At 42.3% G+C, this 10,936-nt stretch overlaps 1 protein-coding gene across 4 annotated transcripts in view; it reads left to right on the top strand.

Annotated features, from left to right (window-relative positions):
* Positions 1-10,936, top strand: part of PLCE1 (phospholipase C epsilon 1) — a 359,604-nt gene that overhangs the window by 340,075 nt on the left and 8,593 nt on the right. For all 4 annotated transcript variants that reach the window (XM_081553509.1, XM_081553501.1, XM_081553520.1 and 1 more), the window contains 3 exons: positions 693-811; positions 2,980-3,108; positions 4,765-4,974. In XM_081553509.1, coding sequence (XP_081409635.1) covers positions 693-811; positions 2,980-3,108; positions 4,765-4,974 — 458 coding nt within the window. The remainder of the gene's footprint in view (positions 1-692; positions 812-2,979; positions 3,109-4,764; positions 4,975-10,936) is intronic.

The raw sequence follows: 10,936 nt of genomic DNA, 5'->3' as shown, positions 1-10,936 counted from the left end.
ACAGTTATTATAGAAATATGATGAAGTACAGAAGAACAAAAACAATTTTTTTTAAATTATCCATCTCTCTATTTCTTCAAGATAGTTACTTTTGGTGTAGATATTTTGCAGGATTTATTTCTCTGCCCATGTGTATAAATATTAACAAGTAAGCTTCCTACTAACCTTAATGTTTTGCGACTTACTGATTTTCACTAATATATGTAGTGAACAACTTATTAGGTAAATAGATATACATCTCCGTTACCACTTTACAGAGTTGCATATTATTCTATTTTATACTTGTACAAACACTCACACTGTAACTTCTTTAACCAACTAACTATTGTTGGAATATTTTATTATCACTAAAGCTGTTCTAAGATGAAATATTTGTAGAACAGTGACGCTAGATGACTTGATACAAAAATGATCAGATTTTCCTACAATACGTTGTTTAAAATTTTCAGTTTGAGTCTAAGTTTAAAAACAGCACTTGGACAAGGTAACTACGACCACTAGGTGGCCCCAAACTGTCCCCAGGGACAGCACTCTGGGAGAAAAGGCATCTGTCAGTCACCTGCCTGTTGTCACCCCTGCCCATCTGAAGGTCTTATTTCTCCCTGTCATTTACTGACTTCCCTGGGGGATCTTCTCTGCAGAGCTCTGCAATGCATGGCTAACAAGCTTTTCCCAATTCTGCATTGTTTCAGGATATCGACATCTTCAGCTGCGAAATCTCCACAATGAAGTCTTGGAAATCTCTAGTTTATTCATAAACAGCAGGAGGATGGAAGAAAATTCCTCTGGCAATACTGTGCTGGCCTCTCTGGTAATTAAGTTCTGTTTCACTCAGCATATTTGTGGGAATTGCTACACCAGAGGCAGGCTTTCTTGTGGTCCAGGAATGTGGTCCATTCGAGTCATAGATTAGGTGGCTATGGATATAATTATAACAATTGCTGATACCTGACACATTCTAAGCACTTTACACATATACTGACTCACTTGATCCTCACTAACTTCATGACATAGCTATTAGTATCATCTCCATGTTACAAAGGAAGGGGAGTGCTAAGTACATCTGAGGTCACACAGCTATAAACCCAAGTTCATCATCTAGTGCCATAGTGCTTGCCAGGGAATTGAGCCAAAAATAATACTACAAGGAAAAGGCTAATTACGCAAAGTCTGCTGGGAAGCATCTTGATAACTTCTAGAAGATTTAGGTTAGAACAGGAAAATCCTTTGCTTCTTCGGTAGTGCAGGGGCAGATGTCACAGGCAAGCAGGATTGGGTGAGCAGCCAGGTGCTGCTGGTGACAGATAACTCTGCAAGCCTAGCAGTACCCTGGCACCTGAGGAGACTCAGCACCTGCACTCTTGGGAATGGGAGAGGAACACTGCAAAAAGGGCCACCATTGCAGAAGCTGGGTTTTAACAAGTTCCCCATTGGTTAAGGTCCGTTGGTAAAGTTTGAGAACCAATGGTAAGGTCCATCAGTTAAAGTTTGAGAACCGTTGGACCAACGCTCACCCTGGTAACACAGGGTTGTTTACCTTGACAAGAAACTCTGCTTTGATTAACTGGTTGATTCCACTATGCTTGCTCTTGAAAAATTAAAGGGTGTCCATCCACTGCCTCTTTACATGTTTAGTAATCTATTCACAGCCACATTGATCTTTTTTTAATTTATTTTGGTGGGGGTGCGGCTGCAATGAGACTTTGTTGCTGCACACGGGCTTTCTCAAGTTGCAGCAAGCAGGGGCTACTCTTTGTGGCAGTGCTTGGGCTTCTCATTGCAGTGGCTTCTCTTGTTGGGGAGCAAAGTCTCTATGCGTACGGGCTTCAGTAGTTGGCAGTGCTCGGGTTTAGTTGCTCTGCAGTATGTGTGATCTTAAGTTCCTGGACCAGGGGCCGAAACTGTGTCCCCTGCATTGGCAGGTGGATTCTTAACTTCTAGACCACCAGAGAAGTCCGGTTGCATCCATCTTATACTTCAGTGTGGTCCTAACAACCTTTGAAAAGCTGCCTTCTGTGCTTACAGTGGCGCCAACTTGACCACTGCCACCATCACCTCTGAGCAGCCCTGCTTTCTCCTCTGCTTCTCTTTCTCTCACCTCAATGGTTTCTTCTCTGTCTCTGTCCCTCACCTTGTTTTCTTAGGTTCTCCTCATTCTCCCTTCAACAAGTGATCGAGGTTGAGTGTAGCATGTTGGCCAGTAGAGAGAGGTGTTGCCTCTGCCTGGTGCCTGCCTGTTACCCTCCCTGCCTGGGAAGCAGGGATGGTCTGCCTGGTACCTGAGAGCAAGAATTAGATGGCTGTGTCCCATTCTGGATTGTCCACTTATTCTTCTAGCTATTCTATTCTAGAAGCCCCCCACCTTGAAGCCAGGGATGTCTTATTTCTCCTCGAAACCCCAGAGCCAGGCATAATGTCTGTTTCATTGTCAGCCTTCCATAAATTATTTTGTATTTTATGAATGAATCTATCTCAGTATACAAACTGCTCAAAGACTTGAAAGTTACATACCTCCCCAACTCTTCCTAACAAAAATACTTTTTATATTACAATTATTTGTGTGCCTGGACAGCAAGCTCCCAGAGGCCAGAATATTTTATTTATCATTTTACCATCAAAATTCTACCCCAGTGCCCTGAAGGGAGATGGAACTCAGCAGACACTATTGAATGTCACTTCATAAGTAAGGACTGAATACATTTCAGACAATATCAGTCCCCTAATTATGATGGAAAGAAACACTGTTATTTAAAATAAATTGTTATTTTGGTGATATGCTGCTAAATATTATTACTAGACTATTAAGGAAGATGCACCATTGCTAAAACCACAAAAAGAGCATCTGGTTATAAAAGGTTGGCCTTATTTTGCATTTATGTGTCCCTGCGTGTTCTTCTAAGAACTAGCACTTCTGTATTGATGTAGCCTAGAAATATGAGAATGAAAATGAATGAGAAACCATATGATCTTCCTTGACAGATGTTTAATACAGAAGAAAGAAAATGTTTGCAGACTCACAGAGTCACAGTACATGGCGTCCCAGGTCCAGAACCCTTTACTGTTTTCTCTATAAACGGAGGCACTAAGGCAAAGCAGCTTCTCCAACAAGTAAGTTCACTGAGCCTATAGTTAAGAAACAGTTCTTTAAGAGGCATCTCTAGGTTAACATCTTGCCCAACATTTTACAACTGGCTCAAAGTCAGAGCAGCTCAAGTGTCAAATTTCATAGATTATAAAACAGAAGCTACTACTAAGGGGTTTGGGCTGTTTTGTTTTTGAACTTTGGTGTCTACTCTCACAAAGCACTGTTGGAGTTTTGGAGACAGTGTAAAATATAATGATGAAAAGTAAGGAAGCATTTCCATGGACCACGCATAAAAAGCAGCACATTACTGTCCACGTGAGTAATCCCAGGGCTGTGGAGCAGGACTGGAGAGGGAGTGATGCTGGCCATCTCATGGAGGTGACAGTGTCAACTGACCTACTCCTGAAAGCTTCATGCCCTAAATTGTTGCTGTAGTGGTAGCTGCCTTGCCCCACAAAATCCACAGTCCAGCATCAACCTGAGACCAAGGTCTGGGGTGAAGGGAGCAGAGTCTTCCTGAGAATCTTCTATCCCACCTCCACCCCATCCCCAGGCCCTTCTGCTTCTCTGAGTGAGACCAGTCAATCACCAAGTGCTGATTCTGGTCATTGCATGCTCGCATGGTCAAGTGGATGCCTGAGGAGAAGGATGTTTGCTTACTCCATGCTGGAAGTTGGCAGCCTTCTCTGGTCACTCAAAGTTCAGCTTTTGAGAGTAACCTGGATGATAGAAAACCATGTGAAAGAATACATCAGTAAGAGTAGTTATCATAATGTCTAGTGTTTACCAGGGCTTCCCTGGTGGCTCAGACAGTAAAGAATCTGCCTGTACTGCAGGAGACCTGGATTCGATCCCTAGGTTGGGAAGATCCCCTGGAGAATAAACCCACTCCAGTATTCTTGCCTGGGGAACCCATGGAGAGAGGAGCCTGGCAGGCTCTAAGTTATCCTGATGCACCTGGGTTACATTTTACAGTCAGTGCCTCAATCATAAAAGGAAACAAAATTAAGAGGCAAAATTGCTATTCTTACTGTTTCCACTGTATAGATGAGGACAGAGTCTCCATGGGGTCAGATATCTTGGCCAGCACCTCACAGCCAGTAAGTATTAAACACAGGCCTCAGACCCGGGTCTGTTTGGCTCGCCAGCCTGGTCTCCACCACTTCAACTGTCAGGATCAGTCGCCAATAGAGAAAACAGGCCTCTAGGCACACTGTCAAGACTTTATTGAAAGGGGAATTCCCAGGAACTTAGATCAGATGAGATTAGAAGATGATTGAGTATTTCTAAAATGAGAATGGGAGATATCTTGGTAAAAGCTGGACTGGGTTCTTTGCCTTTGGTCTTGTGTTGCAAGATTACAAAGAGCTAAGTTCATAGATTGAAAAACCTAAAGTTTTTAATTCAGTAAGAGCTCTTATTTCATCAGTGGGAAAAACAGTTTTGCTGGCGATTATGAATAAATTGCTTCCTTGCCCAGAATGAACATAAACAATTCTTTTTGGACGTAAGAGAATTCTTAGATCTTCCAGAAAGAGTTATGCAACACTGCAGGGTAGATTTCATTTGTAAATTGCAAACCAAACTTATCTGAACCCTGAGAAAATAGACTTGTTTGGGTTTAAAGTTTTTGCCACTCTTCAGAAGTGTGCCTAAATCGGCCTTTGCTTTTTCTTTAGATTCTTGTTATGGATCAAGATACCAAACCTATTGCCACAGACTATTTTTTAGTGGAGGAAAAATATTTCATATCTAAAGAGAAGAATGAATGTAGGAAACAACCGTTCCAGAGAGCCATTGGTCCAGAAGAAGAGATCATGCAGATTTTAAGCAGCTGGTTTCCAGAAGAGGGATATGTTGGCAGGATTGTCTTAAAAACCCAGCAGGAAGTAAGTGTGTCCTGGGGCAGCCTACACAGTAACAGCTCATATGTAACTCACTACCTCACCACTGGCTGCCTCCCTCAAATTCAGAACTTCTTATCACCGCAACTTGCTTTATAGTCTTCTTTTAAGTAAATGTGGAGAATTAATTTTATTCTTCTGCACATATTCAGAAGGTTAACTCTAAGTTATAGAAATTTGGTTTAAAAATCATCCCTTAGGAAACAAAGGGAGAAAGAACTCAAAGGATTCCGTAAGCATGTCATCAGTGTAGTGTCCAGCGTTTCACCTGGATGTGTGAAGACCTGGCTGGGAGGGTCACTACTGTGTAATGGAAGGTCTGTAGGCATTTGCATTTGGGGGTTGGTTGCCCTCCCATTAGTGCCCGTTCAAGTTTTAGCTAATAAAAGGTTTTTTGCTAATTCATGAAACAACAGCATTTCTTTGAAAATATTCCATAAGATTACACAAGAATAACCTCTCAGCTTTGGTTTGAATTTGTAGCAGATTATATTATGGTCCCTAACATTCCCATGATCATTCTCATAATGGAAACAGTACTGTCTGTTGACTCCATATTGGGGGACTCCTGATGGGGTTTGCTGATGGAGCACTTTTCTTTTTAATAGACTTATATTAGCCCACTAAGCAGACTGTGCTCAGATCATGAACTGCTTATTGCCAAATTCAGACTTAAATTGAAGAAAGTAGGGAAAACCACTAGTCCACTCAGGTATGACCTAGATCAAATCCCTTATGAGTATACAGTAGAAGTGACAAATAGATTTAAGGGACTAGACCTGATAGACAGAGTGCCTGATGAACTATGGACAGAGGTTCCTGACATTATACAGGAGCCAGGGATCAAGACAATCCCCAAGGAAAAGAAATGCAAAAGCAAAATGGCTGTCTGAGGAGGCCTTACAGATAGCTGGGAAGAGAAGAGAAGCGAAAAGCAAAGGAGAAAAGGAAAGATATTCCCATGTGAATGCAGAGTTCCAAAGAATAGCAAGGAGAGATAAGAAAGCCTTCCTCAGCGATCAGTGCAAACAAATAGAGGAAAACAACAGATTGGGAAAGACTAGAGATCTCTTCAAGAAAATTAGAGATACCAAAGGAACATTTCATGCAAAGATAGGCTCTATAAAGGACAGAAATGGTATGGACCTAACAGAAGCAGAAGATATTAACAAGAGGTGGCAAGAATACACAGAAGAACTGTACAAAAAAGATCTTCACGACCCAGATAATCACGATGGTGTGATCACTCACCTAGAGCCAGACATCCTGGAATGTGAAGTCAAGCCGGCCTTAGAAAGCATCACTACAAACAAAGCTAGTGGAGGTGATGGAATTCCGGTTTAGCTATTTCAAATCCTCAAAGGTGATGCTGTGAAAGTGCTGCACTCGATATGCCAGCAAATTTGGAAAACTCAGCAGTGGCCACAGGACTGGAAGAGGTCAGTCTTCGTTCCAATCCCAAAGAAAGGCAATGCCAAAGAATGCTCAAACTACCGCACAAGTGCACTCATCTCACATGCTAGTAAAGTAATGCTCAAAATTCTCCAAGCCAGGCTTCAGCAATACGTGAACCGTGAAGTTCCAGATGTTCAAGCTGGTTTTAGAAAAGGCAGAGGAACCAGAGATCAAATTGCCAGTATCCGCTGGATCATCGAAAAAGCAAGAGAGTTCCAGAAAAACATCTATTTCTGCTTTATTGACTATGCCAAAGCCTTTGACTGTGTGGATCACAATAAATTGTGGAAAATTCTGAAAGAGATGGGAATACCAGACCATCTGACCTGTCTCTTGAGAAACCTGTATGCAGGTCAGGAAGCAACAGTTAGAACTGGACATGGAACAGACTGGTTCCAAATAGGAAAAGGAGTACGTCAAGGCTGTATATTGTCACCCTGCTTATTTAACTTATATGCAGAGTACATCATGAGAAACGCTGGGCTGGAAGAAACACAAGCTGGAATCAAGATTGCCAGGAGAAATATCAATAACCTCAGATATGCAGATGACACCACCCTTATGGCAGAAAGTGAAGAAGAACTAAAGAGCCTCTTGATGAAGGTGAAAGAGGAGAGTGAAAAAGTTGGCTTAAAGCTCAACGTTCAGAAAACTAAGATCATGGCATCTGGTCCCATCACTTCATGGGAAATAGATGGGGAAACAGCGGAAACAGTGTCAGACTTTATTTTTGGGGGCTCCAAAATCACTGCTGATGGTGATTGCAGCCATGAAATTAAAAGATGCTTACTCCTTGGAAGGAAGGTTATGGCCAACCTAGATAGCATATTTAAAAGCAGAGACATTACTTTGCCAACAAAAGTCCATCTAGTCAAGGCTATGGTTTTTCCAGTGGTCATGTATGGATGTGAGAGTTGGACAGTGAAGAAAGCTGAGCGCCGAAGAATTGATGGTTTTGAACTGTGGTGTTGGAGAAGACTCTTGAGAGTCCCTTGGACTGCAAGGAGATCCAATCAATCCATCCTAAAAGAGATCAATCCTGGGTGTTCATTGGAAGGTCTGATGTTGAAGCTGAAACTCCAATACTTTGGCCACCTCATGCGAAGAGTTGACTCATTGGAAAAGACCCTAATGCTGGGTAGGATTGGGGGCGGGAGGAGAAGGGGACGACAGAGGATGAGATGGTTGGATGGCATCACCGACTCGATGGACATGGGTTTGGGTAGACTCCGGGAGTTGGTGATGGACAGAGAGGCCTGGCGTGCTGCAATTCATGGGGTCGCAAAGAGTCAGACACGACTGAGCGACTGAAGTGAGCTCACTAATTGACTGCCATTTTTTAAAATGACATATAGGGTCATTACATAGATAATAATGCCTTATGATAAATCAACAACAAAGCAGTTGAAGCAGTTCAACAATCTGATTAAACAAATATTTATTGAGCACCTAATTGTGCCAGGCCCTGTCCTAGGCACATGATCTGCCTCTTTGGGGCATGAAATGGAGATGGACTGGTAAAATGCCCATTGCTGGTCCATGCTTGCTAGAACACAGGGATGATAACGAGCCCATTTCAGCATCGTGTGTTATTTTTCACTCTCCACGTAACTATGAACATGGCCTCACTGCACTCCAGCTTCTCTAGGAACCAGAGCCTCTGCGTTCCCTCCTAACCTTGTCTTAGATCATAAGAGGACACTTCTTATAAGCCAAAAAATGTAATTATCTCCCTAGTGTCTTCTCCCCATCAGATGTGTACAAAGTACTAAGATGGCAGAGAAGCAATTCTAATCATAAAAGGTGTAGAAGAAAGTATCAGAGGGCTTACCTGGGCTTTTGAAGCCATCTTTAATTTCTCTCTGCTTTTTTTTCCTATTTCTAATGTCTTTGTCACGTGTAAAAAAGTATGCTAGGGACTTCCCTGGCAGTCCAGTAGTTAAGACTCCATGCTCCAAATGCAGGGGGCACTGATTCAATCCCTGGTCCAGGAAGTATTAATAAGATCCCACCTGCCGCATGGCCTAGCCAAAAAAACCGAAAAGTATCCTAGAAGTGACAATATCAGTGAAGTGAATTTTTTAACCATATATTGCATCATGACTTACAGTGGTTAATGCTCTCAAGCACCCAATATCTTGAATCATCTTATGATATAATGGAAACCATTCTACACAAAGGAAACAGGTTCAGAGAGGTTAGATTATGACAGGGTGAGAAGTGGAAAGAACTGAAATCTTACGGCTTCCCGGTCAGTATTCTTTCCACCACCCCGTGCTGCCCAAGCTGGAGCTGAGTCAGTGCTCAGGGCTCCTCCATGCCCAGCACCATGGGAGGCAGTAGGAGGCAGTGAGCAGCAATGGGCAGACTGCCGAGTGTCATGATGGGTCCTCATCACAGGGTTGGAAGGACTGGGAGGCCAGGGCTGCCCCGTATGCAATTAAAATGTATATGACAATAAGCAGTAGAGATGTCAGGAATAAATGTTTAATAAAGGCTGGTGGAACAGAAGTATTTTGGAAAAAGAAGGATATATTAGAGGGGAAGGCTAACAAACATTTTCTGATGAGTATAATATAGCAAGTTCTCCTTTATATGCCTTGTTGAGAGAAAAGTTTTGAAATGACTGAAACATGTCTCAAAAGATAACAAATCATATTTCATGTATCTAGGCTTACCAGCTGCATAATGACACACAATACAAATTTACTGATTGACTAAATGAATTCAGCACTTACTGAATGGAAGCAGACACTGGGATAGTTGATAGATTTGGGCTATAAGTTTTTCCACTTACTCTGTGAAACTAGGAAGCTATGTAAGCAGTTTGTCTGTATGTTAAAAGTCCCCAAGCTGCTGTCTTCAACCTCTGATCCTGCCTGTCTGCTTTGTCTAGTTTTCTTGTTTTCTGGGCTCTCAAGCTGTTAGGTATCTTCCTATGGTCAATATGGTCTCCTCTGACACCTGCTGGATTTGAAATGAGACAAACCCGGCTCTGACACAAATTAGATAGATGAGCTTCAAGGGATCATCTGAATTCTGTAAACCTCTATGCCCTTATTTGTAAAATCTATGATAGAAACTGGGCTTCCCTGGTGGCTCAGCGGTAAAGAATCCAACTACAATGCAGAAGTCACTGGAGACACAGGTTAGGTCCCTAGATCGAGAAGATCCCCTGGAGGAGGGCATGGCAATCCACTCCAGTATTCTTGCCTGGGGAATCCCGTGGACAGAGGAGCCTGGTGGGCTACAGTACATAGGGTCACAAAGAGTCGGACACGACTGAAGCAACTTAGCACGCACGCATGATAGTAACTACCCTGCTTGGCTCAAAAAATTATCATGAGACTCAAGTCAAACATGTAGACAAAATGTAGAAAAATGCTTAGTAAACTATAAATGAATATGCAAACGAGGGTTATTGTTATGGTCATAATCTATGGCTTCTAATGTGACTGAAAACAGCTTAAAAATCAATAAGCTCTGAGTAAGGCTCTAAGGAGTGCTCTTAGAAATAATTCCTACTGCATGGTCATTGTGATATTTTATATAGCAACTTAGAACTTTTTTGTCTTGCTTACATCCTGGCTTTCAGGATTATAAATTATGTCATGTGAATTACCACCCAACCCCACTCTCCAATTGGTTAAATATATTGTAATCAATGCAAAGACATAAAAATATTTAGAAACTGACATGAAATGATCACAATCTTTTTTTAAAAGATATTTCTGATGTGGACCATTTTAAAAGTCTTTATTGAATTCGTTACAATATTGCTTCTGTTTTATGTTTTGGGCTTTTGGCCCTGACGTATGTAGGATCTTAGCTCCCTGACCAGGGATCAAACCGGTACTTGCTGTGTTGGAAGGTGAAGTCTCAACCACTGGACCACGAGGGAAGACGTCCCAGATCACAGCCTTTTAAGTAGAGAGAAAAATGAGTTGTAGAACAGTATATGTACTACAGTCTCATTTTATGTAATAAAAATAGAGAATAGCTCTCTCCCTCTCACGCATAATTTGATGAGTGGAATCCAAACACTTCAGCTGTATGTAAATCTTAGGGATCACAACTGTAAGAACAGTGAAATGACTGGGGCGAGGCCGTGCCGCTGGCTGGTGAGAAGCCCCAGGAGCCGGTCCGTTTTGATCCTGGCTACAGTTTGGCGCCACCTGGTGGCAGTTACCCGTTTTGACCTTAATATCAACGGGGACAATTCTGGTTCCTAGGGCTGGTTGGAATTTCCAGGACAATGACCGTGATTCTTGTATTCTTCTGGTTAGTTAGCATCGTTTCAGTGGGATGATCTGAGATTAAGCTAGAAGCATGCTGGGGACTGGAGGGCCTTCCTGCCAAATCCTCCCATCCTGAGATGGGATTGCTTACTGTTTACTTGCCTCACCTCCCCATAGTCTCCACGCTGCTCCCTTGTGGAAGATAACTTTACGCTCGTTTGAAAATGGCGCTAGCAAAGAACAGGAGCCATTTG

The sequence above is a fragment of the Giraffa tippelskirchi genome, chromosome 2 (assembly GCF_054371585.1).
Source record: "Giraffa tippelskirchi isolate mGirTip1 chromosome 2, T2T-mGirTip1v1.2.pri, whole genome shotgun sequence".
Classification (NCBI taxonomy): domain Eukaryota; kingdom Metazoa; phylum Chordata; class Mammalia; order Artiodactyla; family Giraffidae; genus Giraffa; species Giraffa tippelskirchi.
Note: the sequence above shows the minus strand (reverse complement) of the source record. Positions and strands in the feature narration are given on the sequence as shown.